Source organism: Pseudorasbora parva, chromosome 21, assembly GCF_024679245.1.
Source record: "Pseudorasbora parva isolate DD20220531a chromosome 21, ASM2467924v1, whole genome shotgun sequence".
Taxonomy (NCBI): Eukaryota; Metazoa; Chordata; class Actinopteri; order Cypriniformes; family Gobionidae; genus Pseudorasbora; species Pseudorasbora parva.
Window position 1 is genome coordinate 12,451,780 of NC_090192.1, and position 27,069 is coordinate 12,478,848.

At 38.0% G+C, this 27,069-nt stretch overlaps 1 protein-coding gene across 1 annotated transcript in view; it reads left to right on the top strand.

Moving 5' to 3' along the window:
* The window catches only part of waplb (WAPL cohesin release factor b), a 79,103-nt gene that overhangs the window by 49,571 nt on the left and 2,463 nt on the right, over window positions 1-27,069 (top strand). Inside the window, exons 11-19 of the mRNA XM_067429181.1 lie at window positions 3,409-3,520; window positions 3,718-3,815; window positions 7,343-7,419; window positions 11,910-12,082; window positions 15,454-15,569; window positions 19,101-19,265; window positions 19,691-19,892; window positions 24,362-24,450; window positions 25,380-25,475. Of these exons, the coding sequence (XP_067285282.1) occupies window positions 3,409-3,520; window positions 3,718-3,815; window positions 7,343-7,419; window positions 11,910-12,082; window positions 15,454-15,569; window positions 19,101-19,265; window positions 19,691-19,892; window positions 24,362-24,450; window positions 25,380-25,475 (1,128 nt within the window). The remainder of the gene's footprint in view (window positions 1-3,408; window positions 3,521-3,717; window positions 3,816-7,342; window positions 7,420-11,909; window positions 12,083-15,453; window positions 15,570-19,100; window positions 19,266-19,690; window positions 19,893-24,361; window positions 24,451-25,379; window positions 25,476-27,069) is intronic.

Consider the following 27,069-nt stretch of genomic DNA (forward strand, 5'->3'; position numbering starts at 1 on the left):
ATTTCTTTTTGACCGTTCAAGCACAAAAATACATGAGAGCCCAGTTCACTTTTTTTTTAATGTTTTATAATTTTGTATTTATGTTTTAGTTAATATTTCAGGTTGAACTGAAGATTCAAATAAGTGTTTTTGTTTGTTTGTAGATGTTTATTTTTTATGGGTTTAGTTAACTAGTATAACCCTGATACTTTATTGAATACTACGTGTCATATGTCTACGCGTTCTTAGTCTTTCCTCCTGACTGTGAATTAAATGGGAATGAAATTAAATAGTCTGTGTAACCAAAAACGTGTATATAATGTGTGACTATAAGCAAGCTTGAAATACACCAGGGGCCTGTACCATGAAGCTGGTTTAGCTGGCTAGCCAGATTTGTTTAAGCTTAGTTTGTGCCATCCTGGGTTTTAGGTACCATTAAAGTGGTTTGGCTTTTAGCTGTGTTCATCGCCATAGTAACTTAGGCAGGTTATGTTCTGGATAAGAGATCTCAAACTGAAATTGGGCCAATCAGCTGTGAGTAAAGTGACGCATCTTTGATTAGATAAATCACTCCCCCTGTTTCTGCTCCAAATTAAAGGTCACTCCATAGCAAATGGTTTTTAAAGACTAAAGTGTCTGGCTTTTACCAATGCTTATTTATAAAAATAATAATTTTGAATGATTTAGATATAATTTATGTAATTATTATACCCGTAATCAATTACACATTTATCATTTTATTTAATCAATCATTAATAGGTTCTTAATGATTCACTTTGTTCAAATTAATATAAATAGCCTATATAAAAAACGCTGAGTGCTCAGCGCTTGAGCGTGAAATTCTTCATAACTTTTATTTGCATTGACGTATACTATTTTTTCTTTAAGTTGTCCTCTTTCATAGACAGCTTTTTTAAAATTTTTATTCTAAATATTTTTCAATAAGGTAATGTTCTGAAGAAGAGAGAAATTAATCTCACTGCTTGTCTCGCGAGAAGTGAATCTCAGTTCCACAGCGTGTGATTGGCTGTTCACTGCTGATGTCACAGCTAAACTCCTGAACTCAGGATCAAAGGCTGAGTTGACAAAGAAAGCTGATGATCAGCATCATGGTACCAACAAAGCCTTAATACAATGGTTTGGTTTTGTCAACTCAAAACTAATCCTGTAACCCTGAGTTTGTTAAACTATCATCATGGTACAGACCCCAGGACTCCTATTTTGAAATGTCTGCGCCTTACTATTGCAGATGAGGGAGATGAAATATTCATTGCTACAACCCTCTGAAACATATTACTATATAAACATTGTCATTATTCAATCAACAGCATTAGTTCATATACAATTACCTTGCATAATATGCGCGAATCATGTTGCGTGAGCCTGTAGAACACACAACAGCGCCAGTTTTTTCCGCGGTTAGGTCAGCACCATAGACTGTAAAAAAATATGGATGTAGTGTCCGTTACGTCACCCATAAGTTTCCGATAAGCCGTTCTGAAGCGCAAAGTAGGGGCGAGCTGGCCATTGTCATCTTGTGAGCGAGTCATTGCGTGTCACTCCCAGATAACAGAAAATGGGCAAATAGGCAGGATGTTGGTGGAGCTTAGGTTACGCAATGACTATAGACTGCGGATAAATGGCCTGTCCACCTGTCACTCGAACTCACCACACCCTCAATTATGCGGAACTTTAAGGCTTTATATAATATAAACAAATGAGTTATAAAAAAAATCACCCCCCTCACAGTTGTCTTGAAGGGCAAAAGTAGCCTTATAGCCAAAAACACAATTTGTACCAGGCTGTAAACATGTTTTTTTCTGCTGTAAAGTTGGAAATTTTAACATGAGGCTCATTGAGATTTTGCTCCCTAGTGGCCAGTCGATGAATTGAAGTTTACATTACTTCCGCATTGGCTTCAAGAGAGATCGCGGGAGGTTGCTGCTTGGTCAGCACGTTACAATTCAAATGTGTCCATCTATTACACATGACATCAGTAGTACTGACTTGTTCTCTTTCCTAATAGTCTCACCCTAATATTTCCATCTAGTTTTTATTAATTGACAAAGGACAGTCGATTTTCGTCATAGTTTTTGCTTTGATATATCCATAACTGGTTTTTATATAGTTATTGTCACATTTTTGTCAGTGAAAAAAGTTTGTTGATGAAAATTCACACATTATTCATCAACCAAATTAACACTGGCTTGAGATCAGCTTGTCCTTGTTTGTTGGGCGATGTTTCTTCAGCAGTGCAGCCACCTGCTTGTTTTCATCTTTCAAATTTTCCAGCCAAGGATTTGCACTTTTTATTATTATTCTGCTTGTGTGAAAAACCATGCAGATAGGAGATTGTGTTCAGTTGGGGTTTTTAGGAAGGTTCACTTTCTGCTCCCTCTAGTGGATACTTCAGAGCTTGAATTGTGTATTCTAGGGAGGTCTTTAAAAGCTATTATATGGTGGGTTGTCTGTGTTAGTGTCTGTGTTAAAAATAGTTCGCTCCAAATATTTTTTTTTTTTGTCATTTACACCCTCATATCGTTCAAAATAACAAACCTCAACACAAAAACATATTGGTTGTTGTTTTTTCCCAATTATAACAAATGTGGACACGAGTTTGTATGCTTCAAAAAAGATGCAATCATACTAGAAAATATCTTCTGGAGCCTGACAAACTGGCTCCAAAGTTGTATTCACAGAAAATCTTGACACCTGAATCAATCAATTAGTTTTATGAGCCGATTCATTTATTGACTGATTCACAACTCATTTGAATTTGAAATGTACTTTATTGTTGAACATATTGCAAAATATTTATCTTTATAGAGGGGGAAATTATAGACTTTCTTGTAGAAGGTTTAACACTCTGCTGACAGTCTAGTTTTTGTAAGCTGTTCTCACAGGATGATTTCAAAAACAGCTGGGTGGAACGCATCAGAAACAAATAGAATTCAAGGATTTTAAAAGTTGAGTTGTTCTTACTTTACCTGCTGTTTTTGAAAACACTGATGTTAGCCTTGTCAACGTTGAAAGACATCCATCGAAACCTTGTCAAAGGCATCCATCTTGAGCATGTGCACATAGGCCAGCAATTAAAAATACACAATCGTGTGTGTGAACGCCTACTGCTAGCCCACTAAAGCACAGCATTATAAAAGCCTCTAAAAGATGTCTCTAAATTCTTAAATTAATTCAAAACACCCTTTACTAAACTATTATATTTACATGTTTTAATGTTTTTGCTTGAGCCATAAGACTGACTCATTTTTAAGTTGTGTTTCTTTGCATGTCGCGCCCTCCATTTACATTTGTTTTAATGTTCTGTTCAGCAAATATAACTTTTACATTTGCATAATGGAGTCATTATAGCTGAATGTATTTTTTTATAATGTCTTTCAGACTGATTATGCATTGTCTTTTTCTCGACAGACGGGACATTTAGCCATGGAGACATTGTTGTCATTAACGTCGAAGAGAGCGGGGGATTGGTTTAAAGAAGAACTCCGGCTTTTGGGAGGCCTGGACCACATTGTAGATAAAGGTCTTCTGCTTTTACTGTGTATTTTGACCTGTATAGTATTAGAGATCGGGTTATTATTAGTTATTTAATATACTGAAGAGCAGAGAGATGTTAACATTCTATTAAATGTTGGCCATCCCTTTTGACTGAGTTTCAGACACATGCGTTTTAAAATAAGATGGTTTTAACAGTGAATTTGTGCTTGTGTGTTTCCTCAGTTAAAGAGTGTGTGGAGAACCTCAGCCGAGAGGATGATAAGGAGAACCTAGTGGCGTCATTGTGGGGGGCTGAGCGATGTCTCCGTGTTCTAGAAAGTGTAAGTCTGATACTCATTACATTTGAGTTGTGCTTGTTAGGGCCAGATTTACAAAACAGGGAAAATTGTTGTGAGCTCAGTTCCAGAAAAAATGTATGCACACAGACACAGCTGGATCATTTCCACAATGACCAGCGCAATCTACCCGTTAGCGTCTTGTTTAAGACTTTTTTGGATGGTAAATAATGGCGCAAACACCAGTAAATTTCTGGTGTTTGCTGAGCGCAAACTTTGTAAATCACCTTGCGCGATTCATTTAAATACTCTCCTCCCATGAATTTTGCGCCTGAAAGAGAAACAAACTACAAATATGTCAGCCACAAAAGTAACTGTCCACACCTTTTCAGCGCTAATTTGTCACTTGACCTGACATTAGTTTTTTAACTCCAAAAGTGGGTTTGCGCTGGCGCTGCTAAAAATCTGGCCCTTAGACATTATTTGTTATGCATACAGTGCCTTGTGAAAATATCCGGCCCCCTTGAACTTTGCGACCTTTTGCCACATTTCAGGCTTCAAACATAATGATATGAAACTGTATTTTTTTGTGAAGAATCAACAACAAGTGGGACACAATCATGAAGTGGAATGAAATTTATTGGATATTTCAAACTTTTTTAACAAATCAAAAACTGAAAAATTGGGCGTGCAAAATTATTCGGTCCTCTTAAGTTAATACTTTGTAGCGCCACCTTTTGCTGCGATTACAGCTGTAAGTCGCTTGGGGTATGTCTCTATCAGTTTTGCACATCGAGAGACTGAAATTTTTGACCATTCCTCCTTGCAGAACAGCTCTAGCTCAGTGAGGTTGGATGGAGAGCGTTTGTGAACAGCAGTTTTCAGTTCTTTCCACAGATTCTCGATTGGATTCAGGTCTGGACTTTGACTTGGCCATTCTAACACCTGGATATGTTTATTTTTGAACCATTCCATTGTAGATGTTGCTTTATGTTTTGGATCATTGTCTTGTTGGAAGGCAAATCTCCGTCCCAGTCTCAGGTCTTTTGCAGACTCCATCAGGTTTTCTTCCAGAATGGTCCTGTATTTGGCTCCATCCATCTTCCCATCAATTTGAACCATCTTCCCTGTCCCTGCTGAGGAAAAGCAGGCCCAAACCATGATGCTGCCACCACCATGTTTGACAGTGGGGATGGTGTGTTCAGGGTGATGAGCTGTGTTGCTTTTACGCCAAACATAATGTTTTGCATTGTTGCCTTTTTTTTCTTCTTGCCACTCTTCCAGAAAGGCCAGATTTGAGCAGTATACAACTGATTGTTGTCTTATGGACAGTCTCCCCCACCTCAGCTGTAGATCTCTGCTGTTCATCCAGACTGATCATGGGCCTCTTGGCTGCATCTCTGATCAGTCTTCTCCTTGTATGAGCTGAAAGTTTAGAGGGACGGCCAGGTCTTGGTAAATTTGCAGTAGTCCGATACCCCTTCAATTTCAATATTATCGCTTGCACAGTGCTCTTTGGGATGTTTAAAGCTTGGGAAATCATTTTGTGTCCAAATCCGGCTTTAAACTTCTCCACAACAGTATCTCGGACCTGCCTGGTGTGTTCCTTGTTCTTCATGATGCTCTCTGCACTTTAAACGGACCTCTGAGACTATCACAGTGCAGGTGCATTTATACGGAGACTTGATTACACACAGGTGGATTCTATTTATCATCATTAGTCATTTAGGTCAACATTGGATCATTCAAAGATCCTCACTCAACTTCTGGAGAGAGTTTGCTGCACTGAAAGTAAAGGGGCCGAATAATTTTGCACGCCCAATCTTTCAGTTTTTTAAAAAAGTTTGAAATATCCAATCAATTTCGTTCCACTTCTTGATTGTGTCCCACTTGTTGTTGATTCTTCACAAAACAATTAGTTTCATATCATTATGTTTGAAGCCTGAAATGTTGCAAAAGGTCGAAAAGTTCAAGGGGGCCGAATATTTTCACATGGCACTGTATGTTATGTTACATGCAACCAGGGGCCTATTGCACAAAACTAGGATAAGTGATTAAGCCGGGATATCTTGGTGATCCTGGCTCAATTTATCCACTAATAAAGAGTTATTTTCCGTTATCGCTCTTGGTGTGAGTGTGCCTTTAGGGTACGTCGACAGCGGTGCACTACATTTTGCATACAGATAACAAGATCACCAAGATATCCCAGCTTAATCCCTTATCCTAGTTTTGTGCAATAGGCCCCAGGTGCAGTATCCACCTTATTTTGCAATGCAGAAGCAAGCAATTTAATGAAATGTTAGACATTCCATAAGAAATACCACTTTGCATTTTCAAGCAGCATAACAAAGTTTTGTACAGCTTAAAAGAAATGAAAGCGAATAACACCAGAAGCTTCACACATTCAAGTTACAAGTGGCCGTGCCCACTTATGTTTAAAAATAAGGTGGATAGTGTCCTGAATAAGTTAAATTATGTAGACCCAGGCTGTTTATCCTTGAACGGGCAAACCCCATTAACATGGTTATGCACAGATTTCAATTAAAATTCACTTTGCAGCATTAACAGAATATCATATGCTTTCACATGGTTTTTACAAGACATTTTTCATGACTTTCAAAAGATGCTGTGATGCACACTAGAGCTCAAAAGTTTGGGGTTAGTAAGATTTTTGTTGTTGAAATAAATTAATTGTTTTATTCTGCAATCATGCATTCAAGTGATATTTAAAATGTTAAAGTGCTGTTGTTGTTTTTTTATTATTATTTTTTTTACATGCTATTCATAAAATTCTCAAAAATATTAACTGTTTTGAACATTTGTAATAACTAAAGAATGGTCAGGAACTCATCGCACCTTAAGACTAGTGCAAATGAGGTGCGTAGACAAATTCCAAATAGTACAACATTTCAAGAGAGTGCACACTCTACACTGGCTTGGTCATGTGATCAATGTAACATGTGACTCCTTAAATTAAGCTGGCTCCTGCACTTAACATTTGTAAGCTTGGTATTGACCAAGGTTGCATGTGACCAAACCGTTTGCCCTTTCTTTGGATTGATATTATCTCTCATTTGAAGACTTCTTCTTTGATAGAGTTGGATGTGTAGACTCTCTTGAAATGTTTAACATTCGTAATAAATGTTTCTTTATTCACCAAATCAACATATTTGAATGGTTCTTTGTAAAGAATCATGTGACATTGAAGGTTGTTGTAATGATGCTGAAAATAAAGTTATTACTATATATGTTCTGCCCCAAACCTTTGAACCGTTGTGTAGATGTTATGATAATATTAGACATACTGTGATTTTAAAAGATTCTGTAACAATTAAATCCTTTACTATATCTTTTTAACTTTAGATGCCTAAAGCTATCTTTTTGTGAGGGAATGTTGGTTATTGCACTTTGGCTGAGTGAGTCAGTAGATTTCTCTGAGGGATAAACAGTCTGCATTAACCTTGATATTAACCTACCGTAGATGAACAACATAGTCATATACACTTATCTATCTCTACTGGGACAATTTAAGAGGTTTTTTTTAATACATATTATTAATGTATTTGATACAGGTAACAGTTCACAATCCAGAAAACCAGGCCTACCTGATTGCGTACAAGGACTCTCAACTCATAGTGTCTTCAGCGAAGTAAGTGCCAAATGCAGTTGTTCGACAGTCTAGCTGTGGTTTTACTGTAATATAGCAGTACCCTTGTCATGCTTTTCTGACTGTTTTTGGAAGTAGGACCCTTGTACTGTTCAGTCAGGCAGGGTGCAGGTTAACGGTGCACTTTGTGCTAGCTTTCCTCATTACAGCAGACAGCCTCCAGACTCATTAACAACCCCAACAGCAACAGGAACACTTTATCAACAGCACCAGCTGCCAAGACCATAAGCGCAGAGTTGCTGTGCCAGAGAACACCCTCTGATACAGCTCAAGCCATGCTGACATTTCTTAAAGAGACCAATCATTTCAGACATTAACGAGAGTTGCATACTGTCTCAAGTGTCCAACTTCAGAGCACTTTAAATGATAGTTAGCCCATAAATGACAATTGTCATTTTTTCCATGTCATTCCATATGCTGCATAAATGAAAATATACAGATATTAGGTGTGGTCAAGCTCCATAAAGCTAGTTCATCTGGAACTGACATCACACAACTTCATGATCTGTTTTTTTTAACATGAACTGAAAGTAGTCAGAATATTGTTGAATACTTCTGTTTGGTCTGCTCCTCATACAAAGCTATAACTTCAGAAGACTTGATCGGTTTTCACGTTTCCTTTACTGTGTAAACCTTTAGAGTTGCATCTATAGAGTTACATGGCAGCAATTTTCCTCCAACAACAAAAGAAAAAAAAATCCATTATTTTTTTTTTCAAAAGGGATGGGTTGTGACAGTCAGATAAGAAAAAAGATGCCAAATGTACAGTTGTATTAGAACCCCAATTTCAGCAGTTAATACAAAGGGTATTGTTCATATTTTTACATCTATTAAATCGTTGCTAAATGCAAAATGCTTTAACACATTTTATGAAAAGGGTCCACCTTGCACATGAGTCATATTGACTACTTTTATGATTGTGCCTCTCACAAGATGTTATGAAAGGTGTTTTTTTTTTTCAGAAATCACAATTTAGAATTTATATTTTTATCTCAATTATCCTCAGCATGTAATTCACCCAACATTTTTTGTGCTACTGAAATGAATGATACTTCATATGGTGCTCATACATCATTTCTAAGCAATCAGAATTCTTGCCTGGATGATGGTGAAACAGAAAAAAAGGTTATTTAGACTTGCATTGAAAGAGGGATTGGAGACCATAATGCAACAAATGTGTAGGCTCTTTCGGTTTGGGCCAGTAAGAATTCACACTAGCAACCAGATTGTAACCCTTCACACAGCCATGAAGCAACGCCCTGGCATATGGCTTTGACATGGGCAAGTACCACTCACATTTTCAGTTTGCATATTGAGAGTAAAGCATATTTAAGTGTCTGTTATGGTAAATCTAGTTCATACTTGTCTGCTTGAGGCAGTCTGGCCTGATGAGCTGATGGCCCAGCTCTCTGGATGGGGTCAGACCCTTCAGAGAGTGCACAGTGAACTATACACGGATGCTCAGGACTATGAAGAGGATCTAGATGAGTCAACAAAGTTGGCTCACACACACATTTGGAAAGGCTCATTCAGCTGACTCTAATTCAATTAGAGAGCACGGCAGGCCTGCATTAATAATGACCCCACTAATATATGAATACATGAACCTCTACCTCCATTTCCCATCTTGCTCGCTAATGACCTCTCATTATGCTAAGCGCATTAGTGGCTTTTTGCATGAAGCGGGTCGTACTGTAGCGCTTGTGCTGTGGTTGCTGTCTGCCTCTCTGTTGCTATCTCACTCACACACATCTTGGGGACTAATAGAGAGGAAGAGCTAAGTTTCCCCCTCTAGAGAAAGCTAATGCAGCCTGTGTTAGTGTCTGTTGACCTTGGCTGTGGTGTAAATGTGATCCATTAGGATGCTGCAGGCTGTTTTTCCATCTCGAGTGTTACTCTTAATGGCCATTATTTAAATGCTGATGGAGCACTTGTAGGATGAGATTTAGAGTTAGAGTTAAAATGTTATAATGTGATGTCACTGTTTCAGGGTACACTAAGACGCTTTTGATGCCTGATGAAAGACTGTAAATTATTTAATTCATCAAGAGCAGTTATTTTTGTGCTTATAGTAAAACATGTAGTTTGCAAGTTTTTTTTTTTGCTGCAGAACAGATTTTGTCCTTCACAGTGCCAGGTTTTAAGGGTCATGAAACTACATGGTACTATTATACATGGTTTTGTAAGGTCACTGTAACTTGCACGAATACATACATGCACTATTCCAAAAGGTTTTCAGTCTTTACATGCACATGAAATTTAATGACATCCCATTCTTAATCTGTAGGGTAAATATGGGGTTTGCCCACCCTTTGCAGCTATAATAGCTTCAACTCTTCTGGGAAGGCTTTCCACAAGGTTTAGGAGTGTGTTTATGGGAATTTTTGACCATTCTTCTAGAAGCGCATTTGTGAGGTCAGGCACTGATGTTGGATGAGAAGGCCTTGCTCACAGTCTCCGCTCAAATTGATCCCAAAGGTGTTTTGTCATGTTGAGGTCAGGACTCTGTGCAGGCCAGTCAAGTTTTCCCACACCAAGCTCACGCATCCATGTCTTGATGGACCTTGCTTTGTGCACTGTTGCTCAGTCATGTTGGAACAGGAAGGGGCCATCCCCAAACTGTTCCCACAAATTTAGGAGCATGGAATTGTCCAAAATGTTTTGGTATGGTGAAGTATCAAGAGTTCCTTTCACTGAAACTAAGGGGCCAAGGTCAACCCCAAGAAGAAAAAAACACCATAATCCCCCTCCACCAAACCTTACACTTGGCACAATGCAGTCAGGTAATTGTTCTCCTGGCAACCGCCAAACCAAGACTTGTCGGTCGGATTGCCAGACAGAAAAGTGCGATTCATCACTCTAGAGAACATGTCTCCACTGCTCTAGAGTCCACTGGCAGCGTGCTTTAGTTTACATCACTGCATCCGACCCTTTTGCATTGCACTTGATGATGTAAGCCTTGGATTCAGCTGCTTGGCCATAAAGACCCATTCCATTTAAGTTCTCTACACACTGTTCTTGAGCTAATCTGAAGGCCACATGAAGTTTGGAGGGCTAGCTATTGACTCTGCAGAAAGTTGCAGACTTCTGTGCACTGCTCCTCAGCATGCGCTGACTCCACTCTGTGAGTTTTACATGGCCTACCAATTCGTGGCTGACTTGCTGTTATTCCCAATTGCTCCCACTTTATAATACCACTAACAGTTGATTGTGGACTATTTAGTAGTGAGGATATTCCATGAATGGACTTATTACACAGGTGGCAACCACGCCTGAATTAAATGATTTGGAGGTGTGTCCCATTTTTGGCTATGTAGTGTATATCCTGTAACTGCTTTCATTTAAATCAAAAAGTATAAATTTTCAGTGTTTATTCAAGTTAAGAAGTTCTGAAGACCATTTACACTCAAGGTGCAGATGAATTCTGTTTCATAGACTCTGGGTCATTGGAAGAGAATTTGTACCATGCAGAAACTCTTAAAAAGCCGAACACATCATCTCACAGCATCTGTCATAGGAAAACATCACATGCTGTTGTGAATAATTAAGAGAACTGTCACCATATACGATAAGGACTCTGTCTCATGAATAATTATGAGACACAGAAGAGTCATCAATGTACTATAGGTGTTAGAAAACATCATGTCCTGTGACATTGACATGATAAAGATTTTAAACCCTTAAAACGAACACACAGCGCAGAATTAAACAGGTTTCTCCTACAATTAAAATCAACGATGCTAACATTGAGTATTTGTGCTGCACATAATTAAAAAGTTTAATATTTCATGACCCTGTAAACGCACTGAATGTGTAGGCAGTCATATTTTCTTTTACTCTGCATTTTTATTCATGGTTTTTCAGAATGAGGGCATCATGCAACCAATCCATCTTTGAATGTGTAATTTAGCTAACTTCTACCAAATTAATTTTATTGAATGCACAATTTTTTGTTACATCCTCCCTTACAGGATAAGGCTTTTTAAAAAAAAAAAAAAGCCTAAAAAGGCTCTCCTAATTATGCCTAACTATGCAATTATAGAGTTAACTGCATTTTATTGTTTGAATTTATCAATATTTTTCCTTGCTTTTCTGAAGCTATCAGAACAGGCCTGCAACCCACCAGTTGAAAATCAATACCTTAAATTAATTTACTCAAAAATGTGTAACTTTTTGGTTCTCTTGTTTTTTTGAACCCATATAACTGACTTTTTATTTTATTTATGGAACACAAAAGAAGATATTTTGAATAATGTTCATGCTGTACTTTTTCGTGCAACAAAATAAATTAAAAACACCATACCAACTATTTTACTTGTGCACTACATATTTTAAGACTTCTGTAGTTATATTAAGTTTTGTGTGAGAAAATTGGTGAACTTTTACTTTAAAATGTTTTTTAATATTAAAACGATAATTTGCAATAACTATTTGGATGTACATGACGTCTTTGACCTTACTTGTGTTTTTAGGGCATTATGGCACTGTGAGGAGATGATCCAGAGGTACAGTCGAGAGGTGAACAGAGGCCTGTGCTCGTCAGGCACACCGCTGCCCTACTGCAGCAACAGCAATGTGGGGAAAGCCGTAGAAGACTGTATGCGAGCCATCATTGGAGTCCTGTTAAATCTCACACATGATAACGGTAAGTAAAAAGGCCAGAATATTTAACGAATCAAACCTTCCACTTTTGACACTTAAGCCGGGTGCACACTGTGCGATTTTGGCCACGATTTGGCCGTCTGGGACAAATTTAGCAAATCCTAAAAGATTCCTCAGATCCTAGGCTAAAATCTGACGTCTTTGGTGGTTAGTTTGACATGTTCACCGGCAGCCGATTAATGAGCGCTGCGATCAAATTTTACCTCAGACGAAATTCTGGCAGTGTCAGAAGATTTGGCACACAATCCTGCAGTGTGACTTCTCCTACGACGACAGTCAAATATCTCCGTTTTTCAAGACAAACTATGACCAAAACGAGTACTAGAGATTTCTTTGTAGCCAGCATTTCAGTCCCGCGTGTAATGCAGCTCACTGTCACTGAACGCGTCATTCATTGATGATATAAAACTCCGGGTGAGTTTTCTTGCGCACGTCAGTTTTTAGCGCGCCTTAACTATCGTGCAGTCTGACATTAATGCCAACTGAGATCTTACAGTGTGACATGGCTATCATGTTCGTACAGTCTGACAAGGGACATTCGCAAAGGATTTTGAAAAATCGCACAGTGTGCAGGACCCATTAAGGAATGCATTGTAAATGTAACAGAGTTGAAAAAGCAACATTGAAACTATAATTTGCCAATAATGGTACTCAAATTATACAAAAATGCCAATTTTCATAAATTTCCTTGCTCTTATTCCAAACCCATAGGACTTTTGTTCATCTGCGAAACACATGAAGATACTTTAAATGAAACCTGAGAGATTTCTTCTCCCCCTCCGTCCTTCACCCCAACCATTGAAAATCCATTCCAACAAAAAGACCATGTAAACTTAATCCATATGAATCGAGTGAGATTGGAATTGTTTTCTGCAGGAATGGCCATTGCTTTAAGTCAGTTACATAAAAAGATAGATTGGTCTAATTTGAATCCAAAAAGTAAGAATGATTAGCAATCTTCAACGTCTGATGGTGGCTCTGTTAAAGGGATAGTTCACGTAAAAAATAAGATTGGATGTTTATCTGCTTACCCCCAGTGCATCCAACATGTAGGTGTCTTTGTTTCTTCAGAACACAAATGAAGATTTTTAACTCTTTAACCATTGCTTTGTGTAAGTCATATGATGCATGTGAATGGGTAACATTCTATGAGTGCAAAAAATACATGCTTAGACAACATGCACAAAGAGCTCTGTGGCTCATGACGACACATTGATATCTTAAGACACAAAACGATCAGTTTGCGTGAGAAATCGAGCCGTGTACCTCAAATACAAAGCTATATCCAACAGCCTGGAACACGCTTCACTTCCGGTAAGGTCAAAATCCTCGCTCTGGCTCGTATATTCCATATCCAGAGCGTGGATTTTGACCTTAACGGAAGTGAGGCGTGGTTTTGGGTGAACTAACCCTTTAAAGTTTTTTTTTTTTTTTTTCTGAAATAAAAATGCTTGCGTGAGTTTCAGGTGCAACACGTTTGTTTTTGTGAAATATGGGGACATTCCATAGGCATAATGGTTTTTATACTGTACAAACCATATTTTCTATCCCCCTACACTGCCCCTGCCCCTAAACCTACCCATCACAGGAAACATTCTGCAATTTTACTTTCTCAAAAAAAAAAAATCATTCTGTATGATTTATAAGCCTTTTGAAAAGTGGGGACATGGGCAATGTCCTCATATTTCACCCTCTCCTTGTAATACCTGTCATACCCATGTCATTATACACATTTGTGTCCTGATATTTCACAAAAACAAGCGCACACACACACACACACACACACACACACACACACAGACGTTTGCTTTTGTGAAACGTGGGGGCATCCCATAGGCGTAATGTTTTTTATACCGTGCACTCCATATTCTCTATTCCCGTACACTGCCCCTGCCCCTAAACCTACCCGTCACAGGAAACATTCTGCATTTTTACTTTCTCAAAAAAAAAAAAAAATCCTGTATTATATATAAGCGTTTTGAAAAGTGGGGACATGGGTAATGTCCTCATATTTCACCCTCTCCTTGTAATACCTATGTCATACCCATGTCATTATACACATTTGTGTCCTGATATTTCACCAAAACAAGCACAAATACACACACACACACACACACACACACAACAGAGTTCAAGTGAATTAATATGCTCATGACCATTTTGATGTGTTCTTGTGCTTTAGACACTTTCCAGCAACAGCTTGCATTCTTTGCCTACCGTTTTTCTCTGCTCTAAAGTGATATCAATGACATGGGTTCATTCACTGCACACATACCAAGTAACATTGGTGCGCTTAGTTGGTAACTCCCCAAACTGAAATTCGCAATGTATACTTGCGTAAGGTTATGCATACAGATGTAATGCAAATTTCCTCCTCACAGCAGTACGTGCATCCTGAACGCATGCAGCTGGATTTTTCTAACTCATACCAGTGTATGCTCAGATTTGTTGGTCCACAAGGAGGTAATACTGGCCTGTTGTTTCACAGTCAACAAAGAAACCGAAGAGATGGAACAACAAAAACCTTTGAAGATAGAAGAAGAGCACTTCAGTGAGGGGGTTAAGAGATGGCTGAAACTCCAGTTAAAAAAATACAACAAAACTACTTCTACATAACTTCTGGAGAGAAGTGGTGCAGTCTCTAGACAAGGATGAAATGTGTTCATGAACAGCATCAAATGGAGTATACTTTAAAGGCTATGAGTTTGATTATGCATATGCTAGCTTTTGGTTCACGTAAAAATGTAAAGAATACGTTTTTTGCTTTAGTCAAGAACCTTTCCCACAGCAACTCGATAGCATTGTGACCACCATTTTTCAAAAGCGTTTTTCACCAATTATGTTTTCACTGCTGTGATGTGTTGTCACCGACAGAGGTTCTCCAGCACACAGAGCCAACTATTCAATAATGAAATACATTATTGGTTATTATCATTAGTCATTACAGACCTATGTTGCTGCTTTTAGTTAGTTACTCCCAAAACTGAACTGTAATATGGGCTGGAAGCTGTTTTGCTGAACAATCAGGCAACTGGGCCGCAGTGACTGTCTCATTACATTATGCCTAATAGAACGTTTGTTATTCTGCTTTTGAAAGGCTTAAAGTCAATAAGAGTCTTTTGGCTTCCTTGCATGGGTTTTGTTCAGTGTGCCAAATGGATTTCTGTTAGCGGTGCTGCTTTGGCTAGCTGCTCGCTAGTATTGCTGCCAAACCCTTCAGCATAATGCAGGAGTACTCGGTCATAAGCCAAATGTGAGCAGCTTGGAGAACAACATTCAGAGAAAATCCCTGATTAACTAACTTTGAACTCGTATATGCAGCAGCCATTGAGTGCTTTTTCTGTCTGTCTGTAGAATGGGGCAGCACAAAGACAGGCGAGCAGGAGGAGTTACTCATCACAGCGCTGAACTGTGTGCTCAGGGTCCCACAGTACCTGCCGCAGGAGCAGAGATTCGATATCAGAGTCCTGGTGAGTACAGAGCTCTACCAATATTCAGTCAGTGTTAGTATACATTCAGCAAGGGCAAGCAGTGTCCTCTAGGAGTTCCAGAGTGCTTTTAAATGTTACAAATGAAAAATCCATACTGTGGTCCAATTTGTAATAAAAGCTAGGAGTTGTTTTCAGATATACAATGCTTATTTGTGAGGATTTTGCTTGTATTTATAAAACTGTTGGCTCAACCAACCAACCAAAAAAAAAACCTTTTTTTTTTCCGTTTGCATGACAACTTGGAAATTGTTCAACCAACAAACTATATTAAGTTAGAGGGACTTCATAATTTGCAATGAACTAAATTAAGTTGATTACTCAAAAATAAGTTGCCCCAACTAATTGTTTGTAGCCCTGGAACCAATTACTCTATTTCAGTTTAAAACCACAGCAATCATAGCACACTTAATGTATCTTATTTACTGTATAATTAATGCACAAGTAAGATATTACTTGTCACTGGCATTAACACAGTTATTTTGTATATAGTCAATGTAGTGTTTACCCTAATGTAGTCTACTCTTCAACCACAAAAACTTCAAAAACATTTTTAAATGTCAAACATAACTTCATTAAACACTAACAGGTATGTCCCTTCTGTATAACACTTAAGTTCAACATTTATACTCCTTTCCAGTCCTATGCAAAGCATGCTGGGAACTGGAAATCCATTATACCCAGTTTCCAAAGTTATCAAGACAATTTCATTGTTACTGTAACTTATTTTTCTTATTCAATCATAGCAGAATTTTTAGTTTATATTAGACTAGGGCTGAAACGATTCCTTGAGTAACTAGTTTGCACATGCATCAACGTCATTGTGATGTGTCTGTGAAATGTTTAATGGGACCTTTACAAGGTATATATATTTCCATATACACTACAACAACAGCGCTAATAAAAGAAAATGGGCAAAACGGTCTCTCTTTGTGAACTTTGTTCAATGCATGCGAGTGCTGCTGCCGTATGTCCGAATATGACCAGTCGTTTTCGCCGTCATCAACCAGGTGTAGAGCCAGACGACACGAATGAGAACTCGCGCACACTGTGTGGGAAGATCTGTCTCTATGCAGCGCGCACTCATCTCACGGCCCACAAATATTGAGTTATCTTTTAAGTCTTGCACTGAAATAGACAAACTCACACAAAAAGTATGTCAACATGTTCATCTTGAAGAGTATCCAAGCAGACATAGTCTGTTGCAATGCACTAAATAAATATTTACATAATTTGTAATTGATTTATTATTTGAAAATTTTATATTAATTTTTATGTAATTGCAATGACTTGATTTTTAGTAAAGTTACATAGTCATAGCCATAAATGCAATGGTTACTATTGGTTACAATTACTAATAATTGGCATAATTTCTTTTGGTGTTTTGGTTTTCGGCCTTGGTTTCCACGTTTTCGGTTTCGGACAAGAATCTTGATTTCGGTGCATCCCTTTTATATATATTTTACTTTCGCTTTAGACATAACCGACTGTGTTTATGTTAATCTTGTGTGTATTTGCAGTAAGACTGTCCAGTAATCACGTGTGTTTGACAGACGCTTAGTGCGCACACTCAATGCAGAACAGTGCATAAGCATGTGAATGAAATGTTTATCCAACAAGTCTTTAAAACGCGGCTAAACACCCCCTAACTTTAGTGCATATGAGTGGATATTTGCTCAAATCAGCGCGTAGACTCACAGGCACACTCAAAAAGAGCCGAAATAAACTGAGAAAAATATTTCAAACGGAGAGAATGGAAATAATTAATTTAATGCAAAACCGCAATTCACCAGCACGTATTGAACCGTGAATGCCGTACCGAACGGTTCAATATTATATTAAGTATTGTGGCATCCCTAAAAATCTATTTATATATATATATATATATATATATATATATATATATATATATATATATATATATATATATATATATATATATATATATATATATATATATATATATATATATATATATATATATATATACATACACACACACTTGATATCTCAAATACACCATTAAAATGTTCTCAAAGCTAAGTGCAACAAATAGCAGAACAAGCTGTAACTGTTGCGCGTGATGTGCAGCGCTCGTGCTTTCATTGATTTGCGTAATTTGAATCTCACACTTCAGTCATTTATAGCTCTTAGCTTAATTTAAACAAGCTGTTACTATGATGAATGATTAGATCAAAATGTAGACATGTATATACGATGTACTTTATCTGAATACACATCTTGCTTTTGCTCACGTTCTAACAACGACTCCTCCATGTGCTGTAGGTTGTCGACCCTGGTTTAGGTTATTTAAGAAATTTAATTTAGCCAAAGAAGATTTTTTTTTAAGATTTTTTGGATTTTTTTACAATTATTCAAATTCTCAGTGTTAAGCACGATGCTATCATAACATATTAGCTACACTGAAGTAACCTACTTCAGTGTAACTAATATGTTACTTCAGTGTAGCTAATATGTTATGATAGCATCGTGCTTAACACTGAGAATTTGAATAACAATTGTAATGTGGTGATCGGGTGCGAATCTAAATCTGAGAAAATCATTGTCGGGTGGATGGTTAGTTTTTAACATCTGATTCAGGGACATTAGAGCTGATATGCACATCTCTAGTGTGCCCATCTCATATCTTCCTGTCCAATATTTTTTGCTTCTTACAAAAGTCACAAAGCCTTCAGTAAACAGTAAAGGCTTATGTCATGCCTGAGCTGAAGCTGAAACTTAAATTTCATAAATACATGTAAATACATAATGTTTAGGACTTATCATCATTTATTACTATTATTTTGATTTATAGGTTGTAGGTTTAGTTTTATGTTTAACTTTTTAAAGTAAAGTAATTTGAAATGTATTTTTTTATATTTCGATTCATTATTTATATATTTGTATTTGCATTTTGAATATTGCAATTGAACGCACTAAATTGGTTTAGTTTTCACAGATATTAATGTAGCAGTAACTTTTTAAGATACCATCTTATTTTCTCTTATATTTTTTATTGCTCTTTAATAAAGTATTACTTATCTAATTAATCGATGGACTGATTGGTAGAATACTCGATTTTCTAAAATAACGATAGCTGCAGCCCTATATTAGATGCAATATTAATTTAATTTGAATGTTTGCAACTTCAAAGGTTTAATTAAATCGATAAATTTGAAATGTTCTTTTGCAGCCATGCATTTATTTAAGTTGTGGTAACTGGTTCCCTGTCCTGTCTCCAAATTTACTTTTAATCAACATGCATTAAGTATATTTAAAGTAATATTTGGAAAAGGCATATTTTTATCAAGTACTAGCAAGGCTATATTGCCATTCATATTTAGTAATAGTAAAACATTTTTTATATTTGTCCAACCTTATTTATGTACGCATTTGTGCAAAGCAGTTGTGTGTGAAATAACTGATATAGTGAAACCAGTTTTTCTGTTTGTGTTGTGACTCCTGTGGTTCTAAATTAGGGTTATTTCATTGTGTGTGTGTGTGTGTGTGTAGGGTCTGGGCTTGCTCATTAATCTGGTGGAGTACAGCGCAAGGAACAGACACTGTCTGGTGGAGCTGCAGATGGAGGGAGGTGACGTCTGGGACTCCATGTGTGTGTCTGACAAAGATGAGTTGCAGACTGAGAGATCTCTTGGTGCCATCGCTGCTTTGGTGAAGGTATAAAAGCACAAAAAACCTCTACTGCATGGCCACGCTTCATTCTTAAAAGGGCTCATATCATGAAAAACAGGACCTAGTACAGCTATTTTTAAGATCTTAGTGTGTCAATTTATTCAATGGCATGTGTATTCAATTTTGTAGAGATTAACTTCTCTGATTTCATGACAACATACAACACTTACTGCATGAAATGTTTTTGGTGTACATAAAATAAAATAACGTTTTTAGTAGAGATGAGTATTCATTAATGCATGTGCAGATTAATAAAAATGTAAAGATAATACAATGGCATTACTATTAGTGGAGGGAAATGTCAATGATTTTAAATCTTTTAAAACCGATTACCAGACTACTTTTCTTTCACTAATTAGTTCACGAATGAAACCTCAGTAATTAGTTTTCCTCTGTTTCTGCATGAATAGCTTTTCCTTCAGAGAGAGCATGCGGCCATGTTGGCGGAGGCGGAGACAGATGACTTCATCAACGATGCGCCAAAGCCCCAATTGGACCAGAGTGGAGAATGGAAAGAAACCAATGAAGAGATCCAGTGGGTGGCTTCAGAAAACAACAGCACAGAGGAAAAGAAGAAAGAAGAAGAGGATGAAGAACTTGATCTCAATAAAGGTAGACATTCACTCATTTTATCTTGGGACTAGCCAAATGCAGTTTTTTTGGCAGGTCATTTTCCTTCATCTATGAATCACTTTGATAGGCGACTAGTCTCAGATTGGACCAATGAACGAATGCGTATCTAAAGTAGCTTACTAAGTAGTTAAAGTAGTTACTAAAGCCCCTTTCACACTGCGATTCCGGCAAATACACGGATAATGCGACCCGGCATTTGTTCCCGGGTCGATAGATTTGGTCCATTCACACTGCCAGCGAAATACCGTAATATGTGCGCTTTTCACACACAACCCGTAACGGTCCCGGGTCGAGTTGACACGTGACGTCCGGATGTGACGTATAATGTACGAGTCGAAAAAGATTGGCGCCAAAGAATAAGGAAAGGCAAAACAGAAGTGTTCTCAGTGCTTTGTAAACATGGCTGTTGACCAGCAACTAGCGGCATTGTTGTTTATGCTAAATGCCCAAATTACTTTATGTTTTTCTATATTAACTTCTTTCCGAAGAGTTAATGAGAACGCGTACGCTGGAAGAAAAGCTTGCTGAGAGTAGGAAACAAAGTGAAGCAGCGAGACTTAGAGCACAGAGACGCCATCGGATGCTAAAAGCTACCGCTCTGTGTACACGGCTCATGCAATTGGGTGTTTCTGATAGAAGAATGTGGATGCTCCGAAGACCTCAAGGTGCTGTGTTTTGGCTGTGTTAATGTTCTCGAAAACTTCACCGCCGATCAGTGGCGTCAGCACTTTCGCATGTCACGCACCACGTTCGAGTTTGTTCTGCAACTTGTTGAGAGAAGTCTGAGACGAAAGTCTACAAACTGGAGAAGCCACTTGAACCACGCCGTAGATTGGCTATTGTTTTGTGGTGGTATGCTACCCCTGGCGAATACTGCACAATCGGTTGTCTTTTTGGTGTGGGGCTGTCGACTGTTTGTACTCTGGTTCATGAAGTGACCGCGACATTGAAGAGAGAACTTTTCAAACGTTTCATCACCTTGCCCAGAGGAGAAGCTCTTCAGAACACTATAAATGGATTCGCTCAACGTGGGTATCCATTATGTGCTGGTGCAATAGACGGTAGTCACATCCCTATTATTGCTCCCCGGGAAGATGCTGCAGCTTACTACAATCGTAAAGGATGGCATTCAGGCTTTGAAAACGCTCTTCTAACTTGTTTACACCAAAATAAAACATGTCAACAATTCTCAATAAAAAATACTTTATTTTGGATAGAATATAAAGTGTGTTGTGCCTGTTTACATAAAATGTAACAATTTCAAGTAGAAAACAATTTTTGTTGTGATCCAGCACTTGGTGAAACTTTTTTTTCAAAGCCTTCAGCTTACTTATAATTTGCGCTTTCTCTCTCGGGAAACCACGCTGATGCATTTTTATTTTTATTTGCTCATAAACGACCGCATCACGTACCGTTCCACTGAGCTGGCGAACGATCTCATCTTCAGCGACGAGAGTAAGGAGCTCTGTGGTCTCAACTTGTGTCCAGTTTGCGCACATTTCTGCGTGTTTAATTGTAGTTTAATTTGTGTGCGAAAACTCTGCGTTTAAAACATTGACTAGCTCTTCTGGCACTGCAGGGTTGTATTATTGAAAAAAAAACAAGCTCTAGGAGTCGCACAGTAACTACGTCATCACTACGTCACATCCGTTGCGGCATTAGTTTCGGCTTTTGTTCACACAGCGCTCGTCCCGGGTCGGATACCGAAATATTACTAGGTCCCCGTCCCGGGTCGGATTCGGTAATCAATCCCAGGACGTGGTTGCTTTCACACAGAAGGCGACCCGGCAATGTTCCGGGAATATTCCGGGTCCGATTTGCAGTGTGAAAGGGGCTTAAGTAGCATATTTGATTTTAATTGAAGGAACAGCTTAAAGAAATAGTTCACCCAAAAATGGCAATTCTGTCATCATTTACTCACCCTCAAGTTGTTTCAAACCTGTATGAGTTTCTTTGTTCTGCTGAACACAAGAGAAGATATTTTGAAGAGTGTTTGTAACCAAGCAGAGAGAGCAACCATTGAATACCATAGTAGGGAAAAAATACTATGGTATTCAATGGTTGCTTTCTCTGCTTGGTTACAAACACTCTTCAAAATATCTTCTCCTGTGTTCAGCAGAACAAAGAAGAGTTTCTTTGTTCTGCTGAACACAGGAGAAGATATTTATTATATATGTATTATTATATACAGGTTTGAAACAACTTGAGGGTGAGTAATTGACAGAATTGTCATTTTTGGGTGAACTATCCCTTGAGGTGATGAGGTGATTGCCTTATATTTTGACTTCTGTCACATCTTTATATGCTCATGCCTCAAGTGTAAACACATTTAATGTGCGTGTGTACACGTCAGTTCTTTCTAAGAGTGACATTTTACATTACATTTGAGAGCACCAAATAAACTCAGACCTTCTCGAGTCCACGTAGCTTTTGCGTCAAGAACTCATAAAATCGCCCTTAGTTAATTTTTCTGATGTTTATGCAATTCTGATTTTTATTTCTGTATGTTACAATAGAGAGCTATTCTAATGCAGAGTAATTGTCATCTGTAGTCATTGAGTGTGGCATTCCTGTGTATATTCAGCCTTAAGGCCCAGATATACTCAGAGCAAAGTTTTTTTTTGTTCTATACAAGGGGTTCTGTATAAGGGGTAAAAAGTAGTTTGAAATACATGACCAGTGATATACTGAAAGCAAACAACCAAACGCAACAAAAATGACAGCAGTGAGAAAACAGCAGTTAAGCAGTTACCAGAGATCTTTTCTGGAAATTTTGCTTTGACAAGCCTTTTCAAACTCTCAAAATGAATTCCGTTTTGGCCTGATTTTGTTCTAAATGATGTTCGTTTTTCGTCTTTACTAGTAGTATATTGGGGCCCAGGGACGTCACTAGGATTGGAAGACAGGGGGGCTTAGCCCCAGGGTATTTGTAACTTGCGTTTGCCAAATCTTGTATTTTGCTTGTTCACTCTAGCTAAACTACAGTTTCCATTGCAAACCAAAATATCCCCTTTCCTTTACCTCAAGAAAACGTAGCTAAAGGTAAGCAGGTAATTAAAAACAACTTAGAATTTGACTGTATCACACGATTCACGACACTTACCAATCTTCCTTTCACCATTAGCGTGTGTATCGGTGTGTGTGCGGGCAGGAGGGTGTATAGCAAGCTCAGACCAAACTACAGTTACCAAAGCAGTAGCCGTACACGCTGATGTGCTTTCATATTTGCCGTGTGCAGTGCGCAAACTGATTTGCGGCAGTATACCACAAACACAGCATTTTTTAGGCTATTGAACATGGCTTGTCATCATTGTAATTCTCTTGTATACACTCTTTCATAGATGACACATTTAAAAGCACTATTATAATATAAACGTTTTCAATTCCTTTATTCCAATTCCTTTATTAGATTTATATATGAAGTTTTATATATTACGTTTTTCCACTTCTAAAAAGAAAGGAGGAAGGACGAGTGCTATCCATTATGTCTCCTTATTTAGCTAAATGCCAGGTATGATGTTGTTTTCCTTGCTTTACCCGAGGCAAAAAGCCTCATGATGACTTTGAAACAGAATAGAATTATAAACTCCATTCACATCATATGTGAATGGAGTTGCGTCTGTGGTGAAATTACTTGATTTTTGCGTCAATACATGCTTATTTTAATGCTAACAATGCACAATGTCACTTTAATTCAGCGCATCCAGCACATAAAAGAAATATAGATTCGGGGCTGAAATGATCGCCACAGTGCTCTAGACGCACCGCCCCTGGTACGGTTTGCCGGACCGCGTCCGCTGTCATCTGTACTTCTGTCCAACTTCCATTTTTTTTGCTCTTTTCGATAGCTGGATATATATAATTTATTGTGTCTAAATATGAATGAGGATACGGTTATTGATGAATCAAATTGTTGTTGTTGTTCATTATCATTTAGGGGTGCTTAGGACATTTTAGGGTAGCTTCAGCCCCCCTAAAATAGGCCTAACGACGTCCCTGTCGGGGCCTTTAGTAAGCCTGTCGTGTTAAGTTTTCTTTTGGTGTTCAACAAACTTCGCTTGGCAACCCACAATTAAATATGTGTCCCTGCAGCGTCTGTTTCCTCTGCAGTCATCCTTATTGTTAAGAGACCAAGGAGTCAACTTCATGTGGACATGCTGCTTTTATGTTATTTTTTTTCTCTAAAAGGACATGTGAAACAATATAAACAGACATTATGTGCTGAGTTTTATGCACATTCTCTACTTTAACAACTTTTTTTATGTGCTCTGCATGAGATTAATTTTTGGGGGGTTTATACTTTGTGCATTGCTTCTAAATGTTTTCAAGAACAACAATAAAGCAGGTATAATGTATTCTGCTTGTAAATGTAATTATAATCTTGTTTTTTTTTTTTGGTGTGTTTTGAAGCTATTTTAAATAATCTGTCATGTGATTGTTGTCTCCAGCTCTTCAGCATGCTGGCAAGCATATGGAGGACAGTATTGTGGCATCATACACTGCACTGCTTTTGGGCTGTTTGTGCCAGGGGAGCCCTGTAAGTAACACACTCATACCTCAATATTTTCCATTTTGTGTCTCTGATGCATGGTTTATATTGGTCTTCTCAAAATGTACATTTTCGTCAAAGTTTAAACATTATAATTTGTTATTAATGTCAGGTATGCATTTAGCTATGCCAAAACTACTACCTTTCATATAGATGAGACCCTTTTTGTCCTCGTCAAGTGCTCACTTGTGCCCTCAGTCGCTTTTAGGTCAGGACAAGGCCAGGCTGGACCAATATAAGCATAGCATTTACTTTGGCAGAACTTTTGCTTTTCAAACTCCATTGCAAGGTTCGAGGGTTGTTTGTCTAAATTGCAGTTTTCAAGTTTCAACGCAGGTATCAGAAGAAAGCCCCTGTGTTGTGTTTGCCAGTATTAATGGCTTTATTTTCAGGACGTTAATAGGAGGGTTGTTGAATTGTCTGTAATGGACTCCTCTGTTTCTCTTTCACACCACTCTGTTGCTTTCTGACTGACGTACACGGCCATTATCTGTCTCGCCAATAAACACGGCCTAGATGCAGACACAAAAAGAGATGGCATTTATACTCAGTTTATTTCACCCGCTTTTCCTTTTGGATGCATGTTTGCACACTTTGAAGGTCAAATTTGGTTCTGTTTTTGAAAAACAAAACAAATTGACTCGATATAGGATTTCATTTGGAAGGCATCTTCCTATTTGCTTTTTAGATTCATGTTTGGAGGCACCCAAGCTTTTGGAAGGAGGGAAATATTTGAGTTTGATGTGTTTTTTGAAGATTGAGTACCATTGAGACTTCTGGAGCGCACTGAAAAAATGATGGCCAGGGATGCAGTGCTGCTGCTTTGATCAACAGAGACCTGCTTTAAAAATCCCCAGACTCTCTTTCAGCACCAGCCTGCAGTATACTGTAACCTGCTAATTCTCTTTCTCTTTCAGATGAATGTGACTACTGTGAGGGAAAACCTGCCAAAAGGGGACTTTTCGGTCATGACAGAGATGCTGAAGAAGTTCTTGAATTTCATGAACCTTACAGTAAGTGATTGCCCAGTATAATATTCTCAAGAGGCGAAGCAGAGTGTCTGGTCTTTTGATTTCAGTATTCGATACCCTGCCAGTTATATTTCTATGTTAATATCACCGCTATTATGATATGAGTGCTGCAGGGATGGTTTAATTTTGTCGGCCAACCTAGAAATCACCCTGGTTCTCTGTTGGGGATTATTGCAGAAATTGTGTGATCATCAAAAGTTTATGATTCTTGCTCCTTTTGTTCATCAAGATAATCTTACAACTGAATTAATTTTAAAGCCTAAGAAAAATTGGAAGTCGCATGACTCCAACAAGTCTTTCAATCTTTACAATCTAACAGAAAGTGTGATGACCTTTAGTGTCTATGACAAACTCTGTAGTCCTATTTTCAGACATTTAACCAAAAACCCATTGACTTATGGGTATGGGACTGGAAGGTCAATAATGCCACACATTGTACAACATGTTCCTGACAGTAAACTGATACCCTATTCTAATTATAACGTACTCCAACGAAGAACAAATGGATTTACAACCGTTGTCTTGTCACAGGCACTGTACACAGCTTCAAGCTGTTGCAGCGCAGTATGATACGACAACAGTCATGTCTGATGAAGAGACTGCCTAACACTAAACAAATCCTGACCCTATTGTAAATGCATGTTGTAACTTGATATTACTTAGTGCAGTAACAATTTATTTTACAGTGTCTGTTACGTTACATACATTTATTGTATTAATAACTATAAATTATGCATAATTACATAACAACTAACCCTTAACCAAAGCCCAATCCCAACCTTAGAGTAAGTATATTTAGTTAATTATTACACATTATTTAACTGCATAATTACACTGTAACACAGACTCCTTAAAATAGTGTAAACTCATTGCTTATTTGTGTAAATACCAGGGGCAATTCTAGGATTTAGTGTAACTGTCTACCAGAGGTGGGGGGACTTGAGTCACATGACTTGAGTCAGACTCGAGTCACACTTTTTAGGACTTGAGACTTGCTTGACAATTATTAATAAAATACTCGACTTGACTTTGACTTGACATCATGACTTGAGACTTGACTCGGACTTGAGTTAAATGACTCGAAATAACTTGTTTTTGTAAATAAACATCGTTTTTTGAACGCACCGCAACCTAACCACGTGACGCAGCAGGCATGCAGAGCGCGCTAACGGAGACAGTCGTGAATGAACATGAAGGGCGCTGCCTATGCAAAGTTTCCATGGTAATCAGTTACTAACGGATCACACCACACGCCCATGCTCGCCTCATACGAACTCAGTGTTGCCAGAATGGGCGGGTTCCGGATCGCGCTGTATCCATAATTTTCAGCAATGAGTTCAACAAAAACCTCTTCACTTCAAAAACGTCAAGCACTGTACGTTGAAATGTGGTATCCGACTTGTGTTGCACAATGATGGATATAATGATAATAAACCAGTTTTGCTGAAGACGCCTACTGGGAGCGTTTCAACTCAGCCAACACTGCACACGTAAAACATTTTAGTAAAACATGATTTAGAGTAATATTAGCTAGCCTACATTTTGTCTATTTTTTAACAAAATCTGAGTTAATTAA